General features: G+C 44.8%; 1 protein-coding gene across 1 annotated transcript in view; it reads right to left on the reverse strand.

Annotated features, from left to right (window-relative positions):
• Positions 1-327: 327 nt before the first annotated feature.
• COL15A1 (collagen type XV alpha 1 chain) overlaps positions 328-21,722 on the reverse strand; it is a 97,072-nt gene continuing 75,677 nt past the window's right edge. The window contains exons 27-40 of the mRNA XM_006911589.3: positions 20,489-20,557; positions 20,324-20,365; positions 17,793-17,838; positions 15,530-15,610; positions 15,048-15,097; positions 14,838-14,939; positions 13,771-13,915; positions 10,261-10,325; positions 8,813-8,941; positions 8,607-8,666; positions 7,813-7,872; positions 3,841-4,026; positions 2,423-2,538; positions 328-1,433 (exon numbers count right to left, since the gene is read on the reverse strand). Of these exons, the coding sequence (XP_006911651.1) occupies positions 1,220-1,433; positions 2,423-2,538; positions 3,841-4,026; positions 7,813-7,872; positions 8,607-8,666; positions 8,813-8,941; positions 10,261-10,325; positions 13,771-13,915; positions 14,838-14,939; positions 15,048-15,097; positions 15,530-15,610; positions 17,793-17,838; positions 20,324-20,365; positions 20,489-20,557 (1,365 nt within the window). The 3' untranslated portion in view covers positions 328-1,219. The remainder of the gene's footprint in view (positions 1,434-2,422; positions 2,539-3,840; positions 4,027-7,812; positions 7,873-8,606; positions 8,667-8,812; positions 8,942-10,260; positions 10,326-13,770; positions 13,916-14,837; positions 14,940-15,047; positions 15,098-15,529; positions 15,611-17,792; positions 17,839-20,323; positions 20,366-20,488; positions 20,558-21,722) is intronic.

Below are 21,722 nucleotides of genomic sequence, written 5' to 3' on the forward strand. Positions count from 1 at the left end.
ATCTGAGTTTAATAACTAGCAGCTGATATTATTATGCTTTTTGAGAGAAAAAGGAAGACTTATCTGAAGTCATGTATTGAGATAGTCACAGTTCATCCTCTTTCCCACATTGAGATTTTTCTGCCCACCCCATGCTGCCCCAGCCAAGTGGGAGACAACAGGCAAGAGCAGATGAGCATGATGGGAAACTCTTCCTGTTCTCTGGTCATACCCTGAGGACTATAAAGTGGCAGTGACAGGGTTAGCAAACTCGCCCTAGGGCCACTTCCACATCAAGGGGGGAGAGTAAAGGAATTAAGGGAAAAAAGTGAAACAGAAGAAAGCACCTGGAAAAGATATTTTTATGTTCACTTACATAGGAAAAAGAAAAAAACAAAGAACAAAGTATACAGCATGAAGATATAGGTGTCTCAGAAAATTCATCCTCATGAACCTGTTTGTTCAATCGCAGTTATAATTCAAGAGTCGCCAAATGGAAGTCACAAAATTAGGGTAGGAGATGGGTGGAAGGGCCACCAAAGGAAATGTAGTAATTATGTGCTATTTCTTTTCTAGTTTCAGATAATTTGGAGTTTCAACTTTTCCAGCAAGTCAGAGCAATAAAAACAGATGCCATACTAATATATGATTGTAGCAAAAATATAAAACTCCTGAAGCATGATGGCAATAATATTTTATGAAAAAAAAATTGAAGTCTGATAATATCAGAAACTACAAATAGGATCATTTGAGCAGTTCTGTATCTCTGTATGAACAGCAGTTGCAAATGATGGATGTATATTAAAGAATAAAGCATTTGGTCAGCACATAACTTAGAAAGGGTATAACATTTCTAAACACTGACTTTATAAGAAAACATGAAGGACATCTTACACTTGACAACAATGGCTAAAAGGAGGAAATAACTTTCTGAAGGATGCAGTGGGCAGAATGCCAAGGCCTTTGTTTTCAGCTTGCTCTTAACCATGTTGGGATGTGTTCACACTGCATAGAGTTTCCTGCAGAATCTAGCACCGATATATAGATCAGATTGTTATCTTTGATCTGAGTCCTTTATGTCTTCAGTTTTGGGCGTATTGAGGTATGTTTTCTTTGGTTGCTGTTGTGACGAATGTGTAATAAAAAACTAATATTTACAACATTTAAACATTTTAGATTTCAGTGTCAACTCTTCACATAAGAAAAACTGGAAGACTCTTTTAGGATTATGGGAAGGTCATTACTTTCTAGCATCTGTCATAAAACTGTTTTCGATACAGAGAACAATCAGCCTACTAGCGCAGCTATATGCTTTCTGGTCCAGAATCTTCCCGGTGCTCAGCGGGGAGGCCAATCCCGTGACTGCCATGTCAGCAGTTCTCCATGCTTCACAGTACTTATCCACAAGACGCACGCCATGGGTGCTGGAACCGTGCCAAATGACCTTCTGGGGCCTAAAAAGTAATTTTGTCATGTTACTTTTTCTTCTTTGTGGCATATCTCGGTGAACAAATTGGCATAGATCTAGTGAATCAAGTCAGCCTTCTAAACCCTCCATGGTCTGACTACAGATCCTCTCTCTATCTTCATTGCTCTTTCTAACTATCTGAACACACCGTTCCGACCACATCCAGATTGTACTTGTTCTCAAATCATACCCTCTGTTTTCATGAATCTGAACCTTGGCTCAATAAGTCCCTTAGTCTGGAGTGGCCTCTTTCATTTTTGGCCTAATGAATTCCTTCTCACCTTTCAAAGTCCATTAAATGCTTCCTCTTACAGGAAGGCTTCTTGATTCTCACCCCAAGTAATGATGACTATTTCCTCTGTGCTCCTATCATCTTATCTGCTTCTCCATTTTACAATTACAATGTTCTGTCTTAAATTGTAGCTAGTCTGTATCTGTCTTTCCCTGTGGGCTGTGAGTCCTGTAAGAGCAGGGCGGTGTAAGTTTATTATCATGCCTTCCAGGCCTGGCTTTGGGCCTGTCATAGACTAGACACTGAGGAAAGGTTTGCTGACTTGTTCTATTCTTAATAGCATACATAGTTTCAAAGACTTTGACTGCAGCTCACAGCATAGGCTTAAAGGATCACCAAGAATAGCATTACTTACCACTTTCTAAGGGTATGCTAGAAATTCTCACATTTATTTTATTCTCATAACAAGTATAAGGTATAGATATGATTATCTTGCCCATTTGGCAGGTGAGGCAGCTGAGGCTCAGTGAGCGGAAGTGCCTTGCCCAAGTTCCCATATTAAGGTATTAAACTCAGGTCTCCTGGCTCCAAGGCCAGGGCTCTCTCCATGGCCCTCAGCTGCCTCACTGAGGCTTTATGCTGACAACACCCCAGAGGGGCAGCTGACAAAAGCATCCATGATTAGAATGTCTCCTGAAATTGTCTATTGTACCATATACTTTGAGGCTTCTATCCCTACTTACCAAGAAGGATCTGTCATCACGTCTCGGCCATCAAAGGAGTATATTGGAACACGTGTACTGAACTGACCTCCGTGGCCAGAAAAAATTGAGTCCCAGTTGTTGAAAAGTATTTGGCCCTATGGCGACAAAAATGACACATTAGCATCATTATACCATCAGCCTGCAAACGAACTAGTTATTTACTCGTTCTTTAAGGCCCAGATGTCACCTCACACTGAAGCCACCAAATCCTATTCAAGTGTCTGGACAGAGTGAGAACTCAGAAAATGTTTGTGGTATGATTTTATAAACCATTCTTGAACCCTTTTGGTTTTACTGTCTTATTTCTTGAGGTAATTTCTCTTATAATATGTGAACAAAGGCTCCTCCCCACCAAAAGTGTGTTTTAGGTCTTTATTTTATTACTGTTTTTAAAATTTTACACGTATATATTGAGTTTCATATTTGTGCCAATACATATTATGGGTGATATGGAGATGAATCTCTTACTCCTTCTTCTGAAGTTATTTGCATTCTAAGAATACAAGTAATTCGAGTGGATGAATGAGGTAGAACAGAAATTTGGGAGAGGAGATGGGTGTAGGGTCAGGATGTAACATGCTAGCCTCAAGCTTCCAAATTGGAGCCCTAGGGTCCCAGAACAGGGGGGTCTCAAAGTAACTTTGTGATCTAGTGGGAGTTTAGGACCCAGCATGTGTGTGAGCTATAACAAAGCTGTCTCTCCATTGCCTTAAAGGAATTGGTTACTTCCATGGTATAATTGTACTATTGAGGGACCCCATGAGGCCCTTCCTTGCCAGCAAATAGGGGCAGAGAAGTGTCTGCCAGGCTTTGGCAGCTCAGATGAGCCGAGAGCACCAAACCAGGGTGCTGGACAAAGTGGCTCTGTTCTGGGACCAGTGCGCACCAGCTGTTCTCTGGTGCCACTCAGCCAACGCCTTACAAAAGGCATCTTCTAGTGGAAGCAAGAGTCCCAGACCCTTGTGGGGCTCAAGGAAACTAATTCTAGTTTTAGTGACTTTGAGCAAACTCCTTTCTCCTTCTGAGTCTGTTTCTTTATCTGACAAACTGAAAAAAAAAAAACCAAAAAAACCCCTTTCATTTTTATTGGAAGTATCTATTAAGACAATGAGTACAAAGTATGTTGTAAACATTAAAAAGCTGTGTAAAAAAAGTGGTTATTATTCCTTCCTGTCTGCTCTGTGAGTCATACCATCCAAGCAGGCAGGGGCACTGTAAATATTACGAAACTGAGGTCCAGAGAGGGAAAGTGACCCACCCAAAGTCACACAGCCAATCAGGGACAGGCTGGGCCTTAAACCAGCACATTTCGGATGATGTCAGGAATTGGCAACTGCCTCCAGTCCCCGTGGAGAACAGTGCATCCAGGAGGCAAAGGGAGCAATATTTATTTTTACCTTGAGATTCACTATTGGAAGGCTGTATCTCTCTGCTTTCCTCACAACTGTGGAGAGATCTTGCAAATGGGAGGATAAGAATGCTCGGTAGGTGGACAACAGTCCTGCAGCCCTGGCCTGCTGGAAGCACTGATAATCAGCTCGAACGTCCCCAGAAAATGGCATGTTCAGAGCAATCAAGTGCAGCTGAAAAAAAGTGAAAGAAAAGATAGTGCAGTTAAAGAGTTAAAGGTGAACCCCAAGCCCATAACCATCCTATGTTCCTAATGAGATTCCAGACTTCTTGGAATGGAAGGCAAACTAGGGGTGGTCTTAGTCAACTTCTACCTGCCACTGGAATTCCAGTCCCAGCTTGACTGGAGAGCACTGGTCTCCCAAATTATCCTGGGTCAGCAATCTGAACAGTTCTAAATTGTGGAAAATTCTTCCAAGTATGAGAAAATCAAAACAAAGTACTTCTGATATCTGAATCCAGCCTGCTCACCATTTGTTGAAGAATTCTGGGTTCAGCTCAGTTTCCAGGAGGCTTTTAAGCTGGTTTTGGTCCTAGATCCCAGAGCTACACTAAGCTATCTGCCTCCTGCCTTTTCTTCTACCTCCTGAGTAGGCCTGGGGCTGAACCCAAGGGGGCCAGAGGGAAAAGGCATTGGAAGGAGAAGGTCGTGATAGTTGCTACTAAGACTGCCGAAAGAGACCCTTTGGAAACATGGGATCATACAGTAATTCTACCCTCACATCCCTGCCCCCTTGGTCAGCAGCCAAAATAAAAGCCATTCCATAGTCGGTCTTCTCTCACACTTCTGCTCTCCAAACCCAGACTTCTCTCCCAGCACCCTGGAATACATCCACACTCAAGGAGTAGTCATCTCCCTCCTTGATCTCATCTCAGAAGCAACTTTTATCTCATTAGCATAGGGCTGGGGAGGACTGCTGCAGCACCCAGACCCAAGGCTCCAGAAAAGAAAAATATTTTAAGATATCTTAAACCATTGGACATAAATGAGCTCCATGTGATGAGGCAGGACGTGGTCAATGCTTCTCTCTCTGTTTCTGTGTTGCCACTCATATCTGAATGTTCCCAGCACCAAGCCTTTATATGTTCCTAACAGCAAATGTTACCATGTTGACATTCTTCTGCCTATCAAATATGCAGCCAGTTTGCCACAGCTGGCCATAAACTACAATGTCCAGATTGACCCATGCAGTCTTAGCGCTTCTTTGAATATTTCTCTGCATTTCATCACCCCTTTCCTTCCCCATTTTGAAGAAGACAGACTCCAAGCCTGCTACTTCCCCAATTTCTATCTTTTTATCCATCCCTGGTTCTGCCTTTATCACTAAGCTAGATAGAGGTTCAGCATCTCCCATCCCCATCCCCACTGAGATGAAGCTTCCCCTGCAGCTCTCCCAGTAGCAGCATTTTATGCTCCTACATCCCAGCCTTTAGGATAGGGAGGCGGCTTCCGCACACTGCTTACTCATCACAACCACTTACTGGCCATCAGACTTCTAGCCCCATATCCAAACACTGCTCTCTGTTGCCCTTGCCTGGTTATACTGCCCCCACCCTCACCGTCCTCCCTCTTGTGTATCAGGGGACTGCAACACCCCAGGAAAGAGGCCCTGTGGTCCCATCGCCCTCCAACCACTGGGCTTCTGGAGCTACACCAAAGGGCAGTCACCGAGGATGGCTTCTCTGATACCAGGCGACACCTAGGACGGTCGCGATGGCGAGTTCAGAGCTTTCTACCCCTTCCTAATTCCATTCATCTCCACCTCTCCTTCTTTAAAGAGATACACAGAGAAATGTCTAGAATGATGGCTGTTTCTGAAGGGAGGGATTGGGGGCTTTTGCGTTCTCATGTTTATATTTCTCTAATTGCCGGAACATTTTTATAATGAATCTATCATTTTTATGAAGACAATTACGTTACGACAATCATAATGTTAAAATGATGATTCTATGGATGGTTATAGTGCTGGTAAAATTATAGGTGGTTTACTGTTTTCTTCTTCAGTCTTTTTACTTATTGATTGTCCAAACTTTCTTCAATGATTATGTATTACTTTAAATTTACAAAACACTATTTTAAAAATCCTTTAGCTTCTGCCCAAACTTCTCCCCTTTATAGCTAAGCTTTTTAAAGATTTACCTATACTGGCTTCTCTTTTTTCGCCTTACCTCCCATTTACTCTTCAACCAACTAGACTCTTATTGGTGTCTCTCCATGCTATAGGAATGCTTTCCTCTGGTTTCTAAGTTTGAAGGACACCTTTCAATTCTTTCAATGGACCTCTGGGCAGCATTTGACACTGCTGGCTTCTACCTTGCTTGACACCCTTTCTTCCCCTCTGGCCATCCTTTCTTCCTCTCGGTTTCCTTCTCATATTTCTTCCGCCAGTGTCTTTGTGTTTTGTTCCTCAGAATCCAACTTCTTCTCACCGCAGAAATCCTCTTTTGAGAATCCTAGCACCCTGGTCACCATTGCCATGGCTCAGCTAAAGACTCTAAGGCTGTATCTTCAGATGAGACCCACTGTGGGCTTTCAGACCTTCGTATCCTCTTCCCTCCTGGTAGTCTCCACTCAGATGCCCTACAGGTGCCTCAGACTCATGATGCCCCACACGAGCTCTTGTGTGGTGAATGGCAGTGAGACAGGAAACATGCTTCTGGTGTTCAAGTTGACCATGCCTTGTTCTTGGAAACTGCCCCACAACATTTGCTAAAAAGAGTGATCTTAGGCCATGCAATCTCATTCTCTTGGCTACTTTTGATTTGTCTGGGAGTGGACAATTAACCCAAAATGACCCATATAGATGATCTCTCGCAAGACTCTGTATTGAGTCAGGTAGTATTGGGCTCTGTGGCTGTAAGATCACACAGAGTTGGGGGCATAATCAATGCCATGGCAACCCATAGCTGTGTGCCAGCTTTGAAGATGTAGCCTATGTCTGTATATTGGGATGGGAGTGGAGGGGAGGCTGGAAGAAAGAGCCTTGCAGAAGCCGGTCTGTAGATAGTAAAGCAGACTAATAGCAGAGACAAGAGTTATACTTCCTTCAATTGAATTCCATGAGGTTCCTGAACAAGATCTTCACTTAAGCTAGCAAAGGAATAGAGTGAGAGTTTCTAATCCCAGCAACAGAATGACCCCTGGAAAGAAAACTATCACCACTCAGTTAGCCAGGCAGAAAACTGGGTGTCATTCTTTGTCTCCCTCATCCTCATTGCCCTGTATCCAATCAATGACCAACCTGTCATTGTCCTTTTTCACTCCTGCCCCCTTAATTTCTCTCCAACCTACCCTCTTTTCTACATGTTCACTGCTGTGATCCTAGTTCAGAAAGTAAAGTAGCCACTTAACTGGCCTTTGGACCCCTGGTCCTATCACTTCTAATCTATTTGTACACTGTACCCAAGGTAATTTCTGGAACGCCAATCTTATATGCCTGTTTAGCCTAAGACCCTTCATTGTTCCCTATTGCTCACTGGAAAAGGTCAAAGTCCTTGGCTTGGCTTACAGGGCCTTGATGAGTAACCTGACTGTCTGCATACTAATTTCTCCTTTCTGCCTGGAACTCTACTTCTTCGGCCAGACTGAAAAACTCAGAATTACAGAAACGCACAGCACTTCCTCTTGCTTCCCTCTGTTCCATACTCACCCTGTCTAGAATTCCCACTCTCTTTCTCCCACCTGGCTCTTTCCTGCTCTCAATTGTCCTTTAGGCCTTAGTTTAGAGGTCACCTCTCCTAAAGAAGGCAGATATCTTTCACCTTCCTTGCACCCCCAGCACCCTGTGTTTGCCTCACCCAAATGACTTACCATGCTGTATTGTAATTATTTATTTTGTTTGCCTCTCTCACTAGTCTATACACATCTTGAGGGTAGGAACTGTGTGCCTAGCATGGCACTTAGCAAATAGTAGACACACAGTTAGCATTTGCAGAGGAAATGTATGAATTGTACTTACTGCAGGCCTTTCATAATTGACACTTGAAATAGATGTCAGTTGAGACTGAAGCGAATGTGGCTGTTATGTAAAAAAGGAAAACAAACAGTTCTGAATATTTTCATTTCATTCAATCTGTTCTTCAGAGTACATTGAGGAGCAAGTGCAAGGTTTCTTGAGAAGATAATTTAAGGAGTTTGTCATTGTCTTTGGGCTACTCTTAACTGCAAAGAGTTTCACGCTCAAATGAAGAAATGATCCTCACGAAGGAAAGGGATAGTCTCAAGTCTTTCAGAAAGAGCAGTGAACCGAGGAAGTAGATTTTATAGCCTACTCATTCACTTAATAGAGAAAGTCACCTTTTCAGAGGCTCAGTGTCCTCATCTGCAAAATGGGGATGACAATACCCACCTCAAAGGGTTGATGTAGGGTTAAAAAATGGACAATATAAATTGCCAATGTTCTTATCAGGCAAAGAAGTTTCAGAGTGTCAAACGTTAAAGGGTTCTTCTAAATGGTTTACACCAACCATGATTTCACACATGAGTAAACTGAGGCCAAGAGAGGGGAAGGCCCGTGCCAAAGAGGATTCAGCTACGGCACGGGAGCAGATCTCTAGACTCTGGGTCCCGTTCTCTCTCTACTCTATCATGAGAACATTCTGTTGGCACCTGGTCACTTCTAGGTTTCCACCAGACACTGAACCATGCAGAGCTGGCTGTCCAGAATTTGGAGAGCTTGATGCTGGATACCAAGAGGGGCTCAGTAATGCTGATGAAGGGAGGAGCACGATGTAAGGCAGGGAAACTACTCACGTTGCTGGAAAGCGCAGGGGGTGGAGGGCTGTCGGCAGGAATGGGGATCAGGTCTCCCAGCTTTAAGGAAAAACAGTACATTGCAACTGAAACATCGACTAGAAACTGTTTGCTTATTTTCAGAACAGAAAAATAGCATTTATAGGAGTAGATTATTATTGTTCGGGGGTATTTGGAGGCAATTTGTTAAAGAAAGTTTAAGTTACCTGTAATTTTTTCCAACCATCTCTGACACGAATAAAAAACTCAGTGCTGTCTCTCAGGTAGATGAATGTCCCTTCTATAACCAAATGTGCTTTCTGCAGCATGTCATCCATGTTGCTGAAGGCTGTAACCTGTCAGATAATGTTAAATTTTAAACACTGCAGTTATCATGAGAGCGGTGGCACATCTGAAAAACTGGCCTCCTTGTAAATTCCAATATGAGCCATCTCCTCATAGTCAACGAAAAGGCTTATCATGCCAGATAGAGATATATCGATCACTTCCATAACAACGAAAGGACGCTCTTTTTGATCAAACAAAAACATGAATTACTTTGGAACATAACTCTATAATAGATAAATTAAAACAAGAAGATAATATTCTGTGAGTATAACAACATTTAAAAACTGTAATTAGAGTTGTCTTTGCCTGGAGCTGGCATTACCAAAATCGTCACGAAGCTTCGCCACTTCAATTTTTGTGATCTGCTCAATGGCACTGACATTGTGAAATGTGTTATCTCGTGCTGCCCATGAAAAAGTTTCAAGTTCGTTTTCATTTGGAATAAGAAATACGAACAAGCAAAACAATGCTACTTAGGCTGAATCCTTTTTGCCTAGCTGGGTAGTTATCACATTAAATACATGATAGGAAATGAGGGTCTGTAATTTCTGCCTGGAAAGCTGCCAAAGGTTAGATAGCCATCTTGGCATGTCAGAAGCAGACGTAAGAGCTGCAAAAATCTATCGAAAAGCACCAAGTCTCAAAGAAATATCAGCCAAGAGAGCTTTTACTTTTCGTTTCAATTGAGAAAGATGACAAAAAATTAATTTTCACCTAGCCTAGAAGATAATTACTGCGTGCCTCAAAATGGCTTAGAAATCCCCCACATGTACCATATATCAAAATTTCATTATCTGCTGGACTGTTCTTCCATTTGGTAGCCAAATTTTCAAAATAAGAGCCAGTAAAGATCATAGAGCATTCGCAAGACTCCTGACATCCTTGTGAGGTATTTGTCCCTCTGTCAGTGCATCGTAATCATCTGTGGGTGCTCTGCTCTGCTCCAGTGACCCGCAGGGTAATAAGTGTACAAGAGACGTTCTTTGGCAGAACGGAGAAGGCTGAATTACCAGCACAGGACCTGCTGCAATGCTGTTTATACTCTTGCGCTTATGTTTTTTGACCTAATATGATTGGTTCTGGTTATACTTTAGTCAATTAAGAATGAAAAGGGCAGAACTTAAATCACAAATGATTTTGTGTTCTGTACCTTTTTACTTCATAAGAGATGATAAATACCCTCTGCTTGTAGAATTGCACTGGTACTATTGTCATAGAAGCCGAATTCCAACACAGAAGGTGTGCCAGCCCCTAAACACTACAGCCGAAGTGCTAAGTAAACCCATCTTAAGCAGAAGGATGAATACGCTTTGATGACTATACTGACCAGGTTTCTGGATCCGGGAATCCCTGGCTGTCCCGGAGGGCCAGGTGGGCCTGGAAGGGCCACAGCTAAGACAAAGCAGAAAAGAGAAGTTACAAAACATCGCACACTCTGAAAAATGCCACAGGTGTCAGCTGGTCACCAAGGGGAGTGTGCACAACCCCGCTCACAGTGCTGCAAAGCACGACCACTTTCATCTGAATCTCAGGCGCTCTGGACCCAGCACAGGACTCAGCCACATGCACTGGTATGGGCAAGAGCTGGGCTTCTTGATTGTAGCCTTGACTGAAGCCTTACCACAGACTTTTCAGCTTTGTAAGTGAATAAATTCCTCTTGTTGCTGTTGTTTGTATAAGTCAGTCTGAAATTAGTTTTCTGTCACTTGCATCTAAAAATGTCCTGACTCATACAATCTACTTTACTCAAGGGACAAGCAGGTAACTACTGAACAGAGGAAGCAGACTCAGGAAGAGGAAGAGGAAGTGCCAGGCTGCACAAGGAGGGTAAGGCAGTGAAGTAACAGGAGCTCTGGCATTGGAGTCAGGAGACAAGGCCTCAAGTCCCCTATTTTTCAATTCTCAGCTGTGTGATTTTAGGGAAACAGCAAGCTCTCTGAACCCCAGTTTCCTCATCTGTGAAACGTAAACGGGCATTTCTTCTTCACTGGGCTGTGGTGAGAATTCAGAAAACTACAAACTAGGAATGTGCTTTGCGAAACTGTACAGCATCTAACCAGAGGTTCTCAGCTATTAAAGAGTTACAGTGCTTTTAATAATCAGATCAAAGCTATTGCCCTCTTCCCTAGAAAAATGCATTTGCACATGCACCCAGGTCTACTTAAATTGTTAGTGAGAGAACAGCTTCCAGAGGCACATCTTTGAAGGCTCAAGGAGTTTATGGTTCCCAAACGAAAAGCCCTGACTTTAGGAGAACATAAAGAAATATTGTTACAGCTATTTTTTTTTCTCTTCTTTTACTTCTCTGTCCTGTCCCATCCCCAGCTCCCAAAATGCAAAGCTCTTGCAGAGTTAAGGATATTTTTACAAGCTCCAGTAAATTACCATATCAGACTTTCCAGGTCATTCCAAGTAAGTCTGCAGTTCTGACATAGGACTTAACAATCCATACGTGGGTGGTGAATGTCCAATGTAGAGAGGGTCAGAGGACTTGGATTTGGATCCCAGCCATGCCTCTTACTAGTATTTGTGACCTTGAGCAAGTGTCCTAATCTATCTGAGCTTCAGTGTCTTCATGCGTGAAATGAGTTTTATAGTAATATCCATTTTATCTCCCTCCCAAGGTTACTGTGAAGATTAAATGGGATAATGGATACGAGAGTTGAGAGTACACTGTGAATTGCCATACATTATGTGAGGGGCAATCCTTGTTCTATTCAGCAAAGAGTCCTGGGGACCCCTAGTGTAGGGCTATTATGGACAACAGATTCTCTGCATCTTCTACTCACTCTGTAATGTACTCCCACCTCCTGCAATTCCTGCTCATCCCTCAAGGTTGAGTGAGCACCTATGGTTTTATCCACCTAGCACCTTCTTTCTTTGCAGGGCCAGTATTCTCACCTTCTTTTGGGACCTTCCCCTGCACCTCTACAATCATTTGGTTCCAGAAGGAGCTGCCATAGTCTCAAATTCTCCTACTTGCTGGCCACAGGTGATTGGTCCAAGGTCAGGCATCTGGCCAATCAAAATCCTTCCTCAGGACTCGCCCCACCCCCAGACTTTTCAGGAAAGAAAGCCAAGATTTCTAGCTGGTGATAGAAGCTGTAAGTTGTCAGTAACCCTACCTCCCTCCATGCAGAGGCTGTGGTCTGTGGTAAAGAAGCATGAAGCAAGCATACAAAGAGAAGCCGAGACAAGAGACAGCCAGAAAATCCTCGCAGGAGTTGAATCCCTGGTTCTGGCTGTACCTGAGGTCCCACTGCATGTCTTCCCCTCCCACAAACTGACTATTCACCCTCTCCTTCATGTCTAATACATCTCATTGGTCTTGAGCTAGTTTGAGTTACATTTTTGTCACTTGCAGCCAAAAGAACTAAGACTAAGTCAAAGCCCTGGCCCCAAAGTTGTCTCCCATGTAAAGTTCTCTTCGATGCCCCAGACATTACAGATCTCTTCCCAGGTATGCGTCCACCACACCCCGCTCATGCCAACCCAAACAACAAAAAAGGATTCAGTCATGCTATTGTTGCTGCTGGTATTATTTTCTACCATGGACATAGTGGAAAGAACGCGGGCTTTGGCGCTACGCTGATCTAGGGCCTAACCCTGTCGGTGCTACTTACTAGCTGTGTGACCTTGGAAAGGTTCCTAAACATCTCTAGGTCTCACTTTCCTCATCTGAAAATGGGGAAGCTAATACTTTCCTTGAAGGGCTTTGTGAGAATTCAATAAAATCATGTAGTAGAGTGACCAGCAGAGAGCCTGGCACTTGGTAAATGTTTAGTAAATGGAGATTTTCTTCTATTTTGCCTATTTTTCAAGAGAGGAAGTGAGGTACCCAGGGGTGAAGGGATTTTTACATAGAGAGTTACATTCAATGCTGGTTCCCAATTTCTTAAGGCCCAGGCATCCACAAAGCAGCCAGGAAGTTTCCACACACATGTGAAAAGATACTCAACATCATTAGTTGTTTGGGAAATGCAAATCAAACCCACAATGATATATTACCTCACATGCACTAGGATGGCTAGAATAAAAAAGATATAATAGTAACAAGTGTCAGTGAAGAGGAGAAATTGGAACATTCGTACACAGCTGGTGGAAATCCAAAAAAGCACAGCCACTTTGGAAAAGTCTAGTGACTATACGTATGATCCAACAATTCTACTCCTGTGTATGCACCTAAGAGAGCTAAAAATATATGTTCACACAAAAACTGATACATGAATGTTCATAGCAGCATTACTCATAATAGCCCAAGAATAGAAAAACTCAAATGTCCATCAATTGATGAACGGATAAACAAAATGTGATATATCCATACAATGAAATATTACTCAGCCATAAAAAGGAATGAAGTAATGATACACTCTACAACGGGATGAACCTTGAAAACATTATACTGAGTGAAAGAAGCCAAACACAAAAGGCCACATATGGAATACATGATTCCATTTACATGAAATGTCCAGAATAGGCAAATTCATAGACATAGAAAGTAAATCATTGGTTGCCAGGGTCTTGCTGGAGAAGGAAAAGAGGAGTGGCTGCTAATTGGTACAAGGTCTCTTTTCGGAGAGATGAAAATGTTCTGGAATTAGAGAGTGGTATGGCTATACAACCTTGTAAATATATTAAAAACTATTGAATTGTACATTTTAAATGGATGAATTTTATGGCATATGAATTATTCCAATTTTACAAAAAGAAATAAAAAGCTCCATCTAGGAAACAGCCCTTTGTCAGACAGTGTGGCTTTAAGATGCTGCCCAGATGCAGTGACCCTGAGCGTAACATCAGAGGCAGAATAAATGAGGGCACCACGTATAGTACTGACCTGCTCCTAGGATAGCTGGAGGTCCTGGTGGCCCTGGGGGTCCCGGTGGCCCAGGAGGACCAGGTCTTCCAAAGCCAGGTGGCCCAGGCATGCCAGGAACACCTGGGGGTCCCTGGGGCCCAACAATAGTCTCCCCTTTCTGGCCCTGTCAAGGCAAGGGCACAGGAACAGAAGAGAGAAAGCACCGTTAATCACTACAGTCCTGTCTATTCTTTGTATGAGGACATCTGCAAGAAGTCAATAAACATCAGCTATTTTCATCATCATCTTCAATCTTGGGCACGACTCAGGTGGTGAATGACTTAAAGAGCAGCCCAGTCATTATGTTGAATGACACTTTAAGAACCCCAGAGGGCCTGGAACTCAGAGGGCCCTAGAGGGATCTAGTCTAGCCTTCACAGTTCACAGATAAAGAAACTGAGACCTAGATAAGACACAGCTTGCCCAAGACCTCAAAGCAAATTATCAGCAGGGCTGGAAGTGGAACCCCAGTTTCCTGGCTTTATTGGGTCTACCCTCACAGCAAGCTCAGGGACCAGAGTTTGCTAGTGGTCCCTGAGGGTCAATGATCTGGTCATAGTCTTGTTTGAGGCATAACTTGATTTTCTCCTCTGTGCCCTGGAGAAACTTGTCAACCTAAGAAGACCAAGCCTATCTAGGAGCTACTTCTTTGATTAAATTTCAAAAAAATCAAATAGCCACTCTGAAAATATCTCCCTCACCTTCCATTCTGTTTCTATTACCTGATGTGTTCACCATTAATAACTCTTTTTGATGAGTGAATTTTTCACTGACATGAATTTTTCACTTTATTCATTGACATGAATAAAGCAGCATTTAGTGACCTGAAAGTTACCTGGACACATATGGCCTCAGCCAGCTCCCTTTTCTCCATGGGCTTCAGCCAAGCTCTCCATCAGTAAACAAGGATGGGGGAGAGAGGCCGATACTCAAGTCCTGCCTCAGCTTGTGGTGCTGTGACTGACTCTTGACTCTCCTAGTCACACTGGGGACTTCAGGGAAAGTGGTGGCTCAATGAGGAAGAAGTATGGAGGGTCACTACTCACAACCAAGCCTGGACTTCCTGGCAGGCCTGGAGGCCCCGACATAGAGAAGTCGACGATAGAGTCTCCTTTTTCTCCTTTGAACCCCCTGTCTCCATTCTCCCCCTGGAAGCAGAGAACATTCAGAGAACATTTAGTAAGAGTAGGGTGAACCAGTCACTGACATAAGCCCAAGAACTTGGAAACGCAGGCCCAGTTTTGGCAGAGAAATACCTTCAAGCTGTTCAGAAAATGTCTCAGGTATGCTGGATCCACTGGAGGCCCTGAAAAAAAAAAAAAAGCTTTGTAAAATTCACAATCATACCTTATAAATGGACAAATAAGAGTCTCCAAATTGGCAACCATGGTTATTTCCTAGTGGAAGTGACCCCCCCATTGGTTTAACTAACAAAGCGTGTACTGGGCTTGGAGACAGAAACCGGTCCTGGTCTGGATCCCCAGCCCAGACACTGGGAGCCTGGGCACATCCCCGGCCCTCTTTGGGCCTCTTTTTGCATATGAAGCATGAATAATTGGAACTTCTGACCTCTCTTGACAATGTTCCATCCTGTACATGCATCACCTATGACTGGTGTCTCTAGAGCTCTGTGAAGCTTGCGGTCAGGGTGGTTATGTAATTAGTCTTACTTTCCGGCTAAGTCGGATTCTTCAGGAACAAAAATCAAAGGCAAGATCTAGCACGAGAGTTGGAATACCTGGCGGTCCCTGAGCCCCCTGGTCGCCTTTTTCTCCTTTTGAGCCGGGAAGACCCCAGGATCCTTTTTCTCCTTTAACACCTGCCATCAAATACACACACATTAAAAAAAAAAAAAAAGTAGAAAATCACCTTCGTTCTATATAAAACCATTTTGAGACAAGTTTTTTAAATTGAGCCCCTCTAGCAAAGTCCATTCAACAAACAAAGGCCAATTGAGGGTATAAAATCCTCTGCTAAATGATGAGGAAGACAGAGGTAGGTGCGGCAGACATATTTCTAACCTTGAGAAGCTCGGTGTCCTTGGGGAGACAGACACAGTGAAGGGTAACGGGACACAGGATGGAATAAGTGCCATCATTAAGATGCTAGCAGTGCATCATGGGAGCCCAGCAGAGGCCTACCGTTAACTCTCTCTGACAGCTTCATGCACATGCCTGAGGGTCCATGCCAAGTCAAGCTTCTAGTCCCATCTCATCTAGGCCCGTACAGCACGGTGGTGTAAGGGGAGGAGAGGCTCTCTCAGGAGTGCCCACGAGGACAACAAAGAGTGATAAGCATTCCACTGAGAAGCTGGAAGAATGCCAATTATGCAGCGCCCCACTCCCCACGGTGCTTGTGAGAAGCACCCTTTCTGCAAAACTGGTGTCACAGCCATCCTTTTCTCCCTCAAATCTGTATAAGGCAGACGGGCATGGAGGGAGCCTTCCAAGAGTTCAGCATTTAGGAAGAGAAGTGATCCCCTTTCCCCACCCTGATGAGTGGGTGGATGCTAGATCTTTGAATTCCTGGTTCCTAAGAGGTGTGATAGATAAACCGATCAATGCTCTTGAGCCTAGAAATGGGGATACACGGCATAGATTTGGGGCTCAGGCTTCCCAACATAGGGGAAGAAATGTATCAGAAGCATGATGCTGCCAGCTGAGGGGGTCAGTGGGGGATGCAATCACACTTGGCAGGGCCTCACTGATGTGGGGAGGGGAGGGGAGCTGCTGAAGCCAGGACCTGGAGAGCAGAGCCTGCGGGTCCTCTACTGGCCCACAATGAGCCCAGGATAGCGGTGATGCCAAGAACAGAGGACAGCGAGCTTACCACTGCCCACATGGCTGCTCACCCCAGGGAGCAGGAGTAAACCCACAAGTAAGGGGGAGAACAATGGGCTCACCCGGGGCTGCATCCAGAAAGGTTCCCTCCCCCTCCTACCAGAGGAACCCTGTGGGGAAGCGGAACCACTTGGGGATCTGAGAAAGCAAATCCAGACCAGCCCCTCCTCCCCAGGGTCCACCTTGCAGCAGGAGGAAGGGAAAGCCTTGAACTGGATCTGAGCTTGGAGGATGAAAACAGCCTGGACTTTGTAACCAAAAATGACAGAAAAATCAGAGGCCACCAGGGTCTGCCAGGGGTGACAGAGCCAAACCAGAAGTCAGTATTAGAAATAGGGGGGAAAAGCCTTCTTCTGTTTAAACTTCAAGTTTTCAGACTTCTCAATCGAAAAGGGGACAATGGTGTGATAGGGTACACGGGGACAGGGGACCAGAGTGAGTGCTCGCCTGCAGGCTCCCGTGTCCTGGCCTTTCCCATTCTCTGATGTGTGGCAGATAAGCTCCTATAGGCCTTGAACAGAGTTTACTAATCGAATGCTCAGAGCCAGTGTTTCCCATTCTTAACTGTGCATCCACTTCAGTGGAGAGCTTGCTAAAATGCAGCTTCTGATTCAGCAAGTCTGCTGTGGGACCTGAGATTCTGCATTTCTAACAAGTTTCCAGGAGATGAAGATGCTGCTGGTCCAAGAATGCTTTGCAACAAAGGTCTCCTGAACTTCCATGGCCCTGCTCTGTACTAGCTCTTGGTATATTGCATTCTAGTGATTTTTAAAATAGTTTCACCTAACAGAGTTTAAGGGCCTAGGTGGCAGGAATGGTGGGGACTCATCTGTCTTAGTCCAGTGCCTGGGACAGCGTCATGCAAGGAGAAGGTATCAGTGGATGTTTATTAGCAAACTAACAAAAAAATGGACAAATGGAATGCTTTCTAAGTAGGAGGCTCAGCAAGATGTGCAGAATAGACACATGGGTAACAAAACCTAACAGAGGTGCCCAGTCCCGCAGCCTTGGCTCAGCCACCCCACTCCCACCACATGTATCCAGGTCTTCCTGACCACTTAGTCCATGCCCAGCACCGGGCAAATGGAAACCACCTTCCGCAGAGATACGAGAGTCTGGAAATGTCCCAGAGAAACATCAGGGAAAGGAGGGAATGTGTACCATGAAAGGTGATGAGTTCTGAGTTCCCAGGATGAGTGGTACCAACCTGGAGAGAGAGAAAGGCAAGGTCAGACATTGCAAACCCTGTCCTGGTGTTTGCATGCTCAGTTAGCCACTGTCCCCTGTCCTGGGATGTGTGATAGGAGAAGCAATGTCATGGAGTCAGGCTTTCCTTTGGCTCTGGAGCCCCCCAAAGCTCCGAGCTCCCCAGCAGCCCTCAATGCACAAGGGTCCCAGGTCTTCAACTGGAGGCCCAGCATGTAGCTGGGCTGAGGTGAAACCTCCTGGCCAAACAACTCTGCAAAGGAGAAGCCCAAAGCTTTAAGACAAGAAATTGTGGCAGTGTGGTTTAGTCAGCCAAGAGCAATCTTGGCCCCCTTTCTTATTAATTAAGATTGATTCATATGAGAGGTCAAGCATCTGAGTGAGTGATATACCCAGCCATGAAGCTGAGCTGCCATTAGCTTCGCTACTATGTATAATCAAGGATGAGCATAATCAACAGGAGCTGATGGTGGTAGTAATTAATAAAGGAGGGATATCATTAGGTTGAGGGGGCTATTCTGGGCTCCCCATTAAGAGTCTGAGCTGTTCTAGATAATATTCCTTCCCAGTTTGTTCCCAGATTCTTATGTTTCCTTACCTGTTAAAACAGAGCTACCTGCAACCCTGCTTTCAATAGCCTGCTTTCATCTTTTTTCCTAGTTGATATGTAGGATCAAAATGATCCCTCTGGGGCCAGGATCCTCCTATTCTTTTGGGTCGAGAGTCACGAGCTGCTCAGGGGTCAACGAGAGAAGATGGGAGAAGGGATGGAAATTTTCCAGGAAAAACATTTCTAGGTGAAGGATGAAGGCAGCAGCACCAAGCTGACATCTTACAGCCTGGCTGATAAAGTTCCTGCACTCCAGGCACGAGCAGTAAGTAAATTGTGATGATTGGAAAGGGACTGAAATTTGAAGGAGCTTGCGAAATGCTGGATACGAAAGAAGCATTTCTTTTTCAAGTGTCCATTTTGAGACCTGGTCAAGAAATGTCCATGGTCTGGACCCCACGATGTCCAGCAGCATAAACTTAAAAAACTCACGAAAAATGCTCTGAGCTCATCTTCGGCTTCTTTGAAGTAACTTCGTGACCCCCAAAGGCCATGGCTACTACACACAGTCCTAGTACAGGTCATGGTAATTGCAGTAGCATTTTTTTTTACAACATTCTCGTTTGTCAAGCACTGTCCCAAGGTTGGTCTATTTGAAGCCTAAAATCATGTTATCTGGGAGGCCCTTTGGGCACCAACTCATGGTAGGTGCCGGGGTGGGCCTGTGTCTCTCTGGGCTGCAGTTTCCCCTTCTGCATGATAGGAGTTGGGATGCAGCCTTTTCTCCAGAAGGTCCCTCCAGCACTGATATTTTATGTTTTCCTTCAGGGCATTGATGTAAACACGACTTGGGTTGCTGTTGTCCTCAGGTAGACCTGGAAGCCAGCAAGCCCTCTGCTCACCTTACACAGGTGGGTCCTGTCCTCTGTCTTCTCCAGAGCTTGACAGCCCTATACTGCCTCAAAGTTTAAACATGGACAGATGTCTGGGCAAACACTCAGTTGAACTGAGTCATATTAGAGCCTCTGACCCACGTCACGCCTCATCACTACCCCCAACAGGCATCAACTATGAACCCACTTCAAAAAGTGTTTCTCAGTTGTAATCTGCAAGCTCCTGAGAACAGCGGGCATGCCTATCTAGTTCATCCTAGTTTCTCCAGGGCCTAGAGAAATACTTGGCATTCAGTAAGTACTCAGTTAATATTTGTCGAATGAATGAGAGGATGATTACACACAGTGCCATGACTAATGCCTGTGCGCAGGGAGAGGCCCACCCTTCCTGGGTTTCCCCACAGAACCAGGCTCCTGATATGGGTGAGACCTCAGGGACAGGGCCACTGACCAGCTGGGTAACCAAGCACATGCCTAATACTGTGGGGTCACAGTGCCCATACCTCCTTACTGGTGTTCAGGGGACCTGATTGACGGTCCCAGCTTCACAAATCTTGTGACCTTGGACAAGTCAGTGAGCTTGTCTGAGTCACAGTTTGCCACTTCATTATAAAAATGGAGAGAGAATCCTGCCTCTCAGCGTTGTGTACTGTGCAGTAATATGACAATTGGGAAAGGCTAGTACACAGTTGGTTATAGATTTTAGCCCTAAGTTCCCAATGCAAAGAGTACCGGAGTCTATTTTCCCGTATTATACTGCTCCAAACAAACACGAAGCTGATATGGTTGCGATAACAAAAGACATGCTTTTTTGATTGCATTAAACACTGTCAGGGTGTGCACCCTTTAAAGATCTAGTATGTTCCATTGCTGTAGTCTGTTATCTAGAAGCTTCTAGTCACTTAAGGGTCTATGTGCAGGTGATAGAAGACATCTAAGAGGACAGTGATGGATAGAAGGGGCTCAGGAAAAACACGATTGTCTTCTCTGAGCTGTTCTATGCCAAAGCCTGCTCTTTGTGGCAGTGACTGTATGCTACTTACTGGTGTTTTGCAGTGTGGCCGGGCTGGTATTGGAAAGACAGCCTGTGGGAAGTGAGAACAAGAGAAGTGAGACCATGAGGACACCTGACCCCAGTTTAGGCCAGTCTGGTGCCCACTCCCCACTCCCCAGGGAAGGTCTCTCCCCTGACCCCACCCCCATCTTACTCCTTTGATGTTAACCACAGCTCCAGGTGGTCCAGGGGGGCCTGGAGGACCAGGTAAGCCAGGTGGGCCCTGAAGGGAGAAAAAAAGGCCATTCCTGAGTTCAGGTTGTGAGTGCAAGATACTTTCCCTGGGTTTGGGGGACACACGAGGAAAAGAGTTTCCTCTAAAGCCTACTACTTCTCCCATAGGTAGGCTGGTCCCTTCTACAGCAGACATCTATATCCGTGACCTCATTGCATCTTCACAATGACCCATGAGGGAGGCAGCAGAGCAACAAGTATTGTCTCTGGTTTACAAATGGAGATAATGAAGCCCAGAGAGGGGAAATGATCTGCTCAAGGCCACTAGCGATTTATGGCAGAACTGAGATTGGAAATCAGATTATGACTCCCAGAGCAGCGCTCAGCCAATACGGAGTCCACCACCTCTCTATCAGTGCATCCCTAGTATGGAGGGGCCAAAGGGGTGGGGGTCCTACATGTGGTATGGTACCTGGGAGAGTGCCTCATAAATGCAAAAACAAATGCAAAACCTTGCTTGATAGCAAAGCCATTTTCAAAGCCAGGTCAGCCTGGCCTTAATATCATGCAACGTTTGCTTCTCTAAGAATGGAGGGATCCCAAGCATGACCTTGTGGCAGGAGGGGTGAGGCTCTGACCACAGGGATGAAGAGTCTAGCTCATTCAGAAGCTGCTCTGATCACTCCAAGTGAAGGCATCAGTGTCTGCTTTACCTAGTAGCCTCAGTGGGCATGGTAAGTGTGAGTCAATCCTTCAGTGCTTCAGTAAAATTGTTTTTCTGGATTTCTGGACACACGAAGCAGAGAGAGTGTGGTGCAAACAGAAGCAACAACAGACTTAGAGCTGCTTTGCATCTTACCTTGGTGACCTTCGTGAGTCTGTTAACTTCTATAGGCCCCAGTTTCCTCTTATGTAAAACGAGGACCCCACAGAGTATCTCCCAGGACAGTTATTACCAAGATTGAGATACTGTGCTTAAAAGCACTTGGTACAGTGTCTGGTACACAGTGGGTGCTCAATAAATGTTGGCTTCCTTATTCTAGACCCTGGACCCTGCTGATGTTCCCAGTGTCTGCCATTTTGTGAGGCTCTGCCTGAGTAGCTGGTCCACCTTCACTGTTCACTCACAAGCATTTACTGGCCCCTGGTGATGTGCAAAATCCCTCGGACTGTGTAAGGGAAGACGGGCTGTCACTGTGTAATGGAGAGTCAGA

Source organism: Pteropus alecto, unplaced genomic scaffold (assembly GCF_000325575.1).
Source record: "Pteropus alecto unplaced genomic scaffold, ASM32557v1 scaffold114, whole genome shotgun sequence".
NCBI lineage: Eukaryota > Metazoa > Chordata > Mammalia > Chiroptera > Pteropodidae > Pteropus > Pteropus alecto.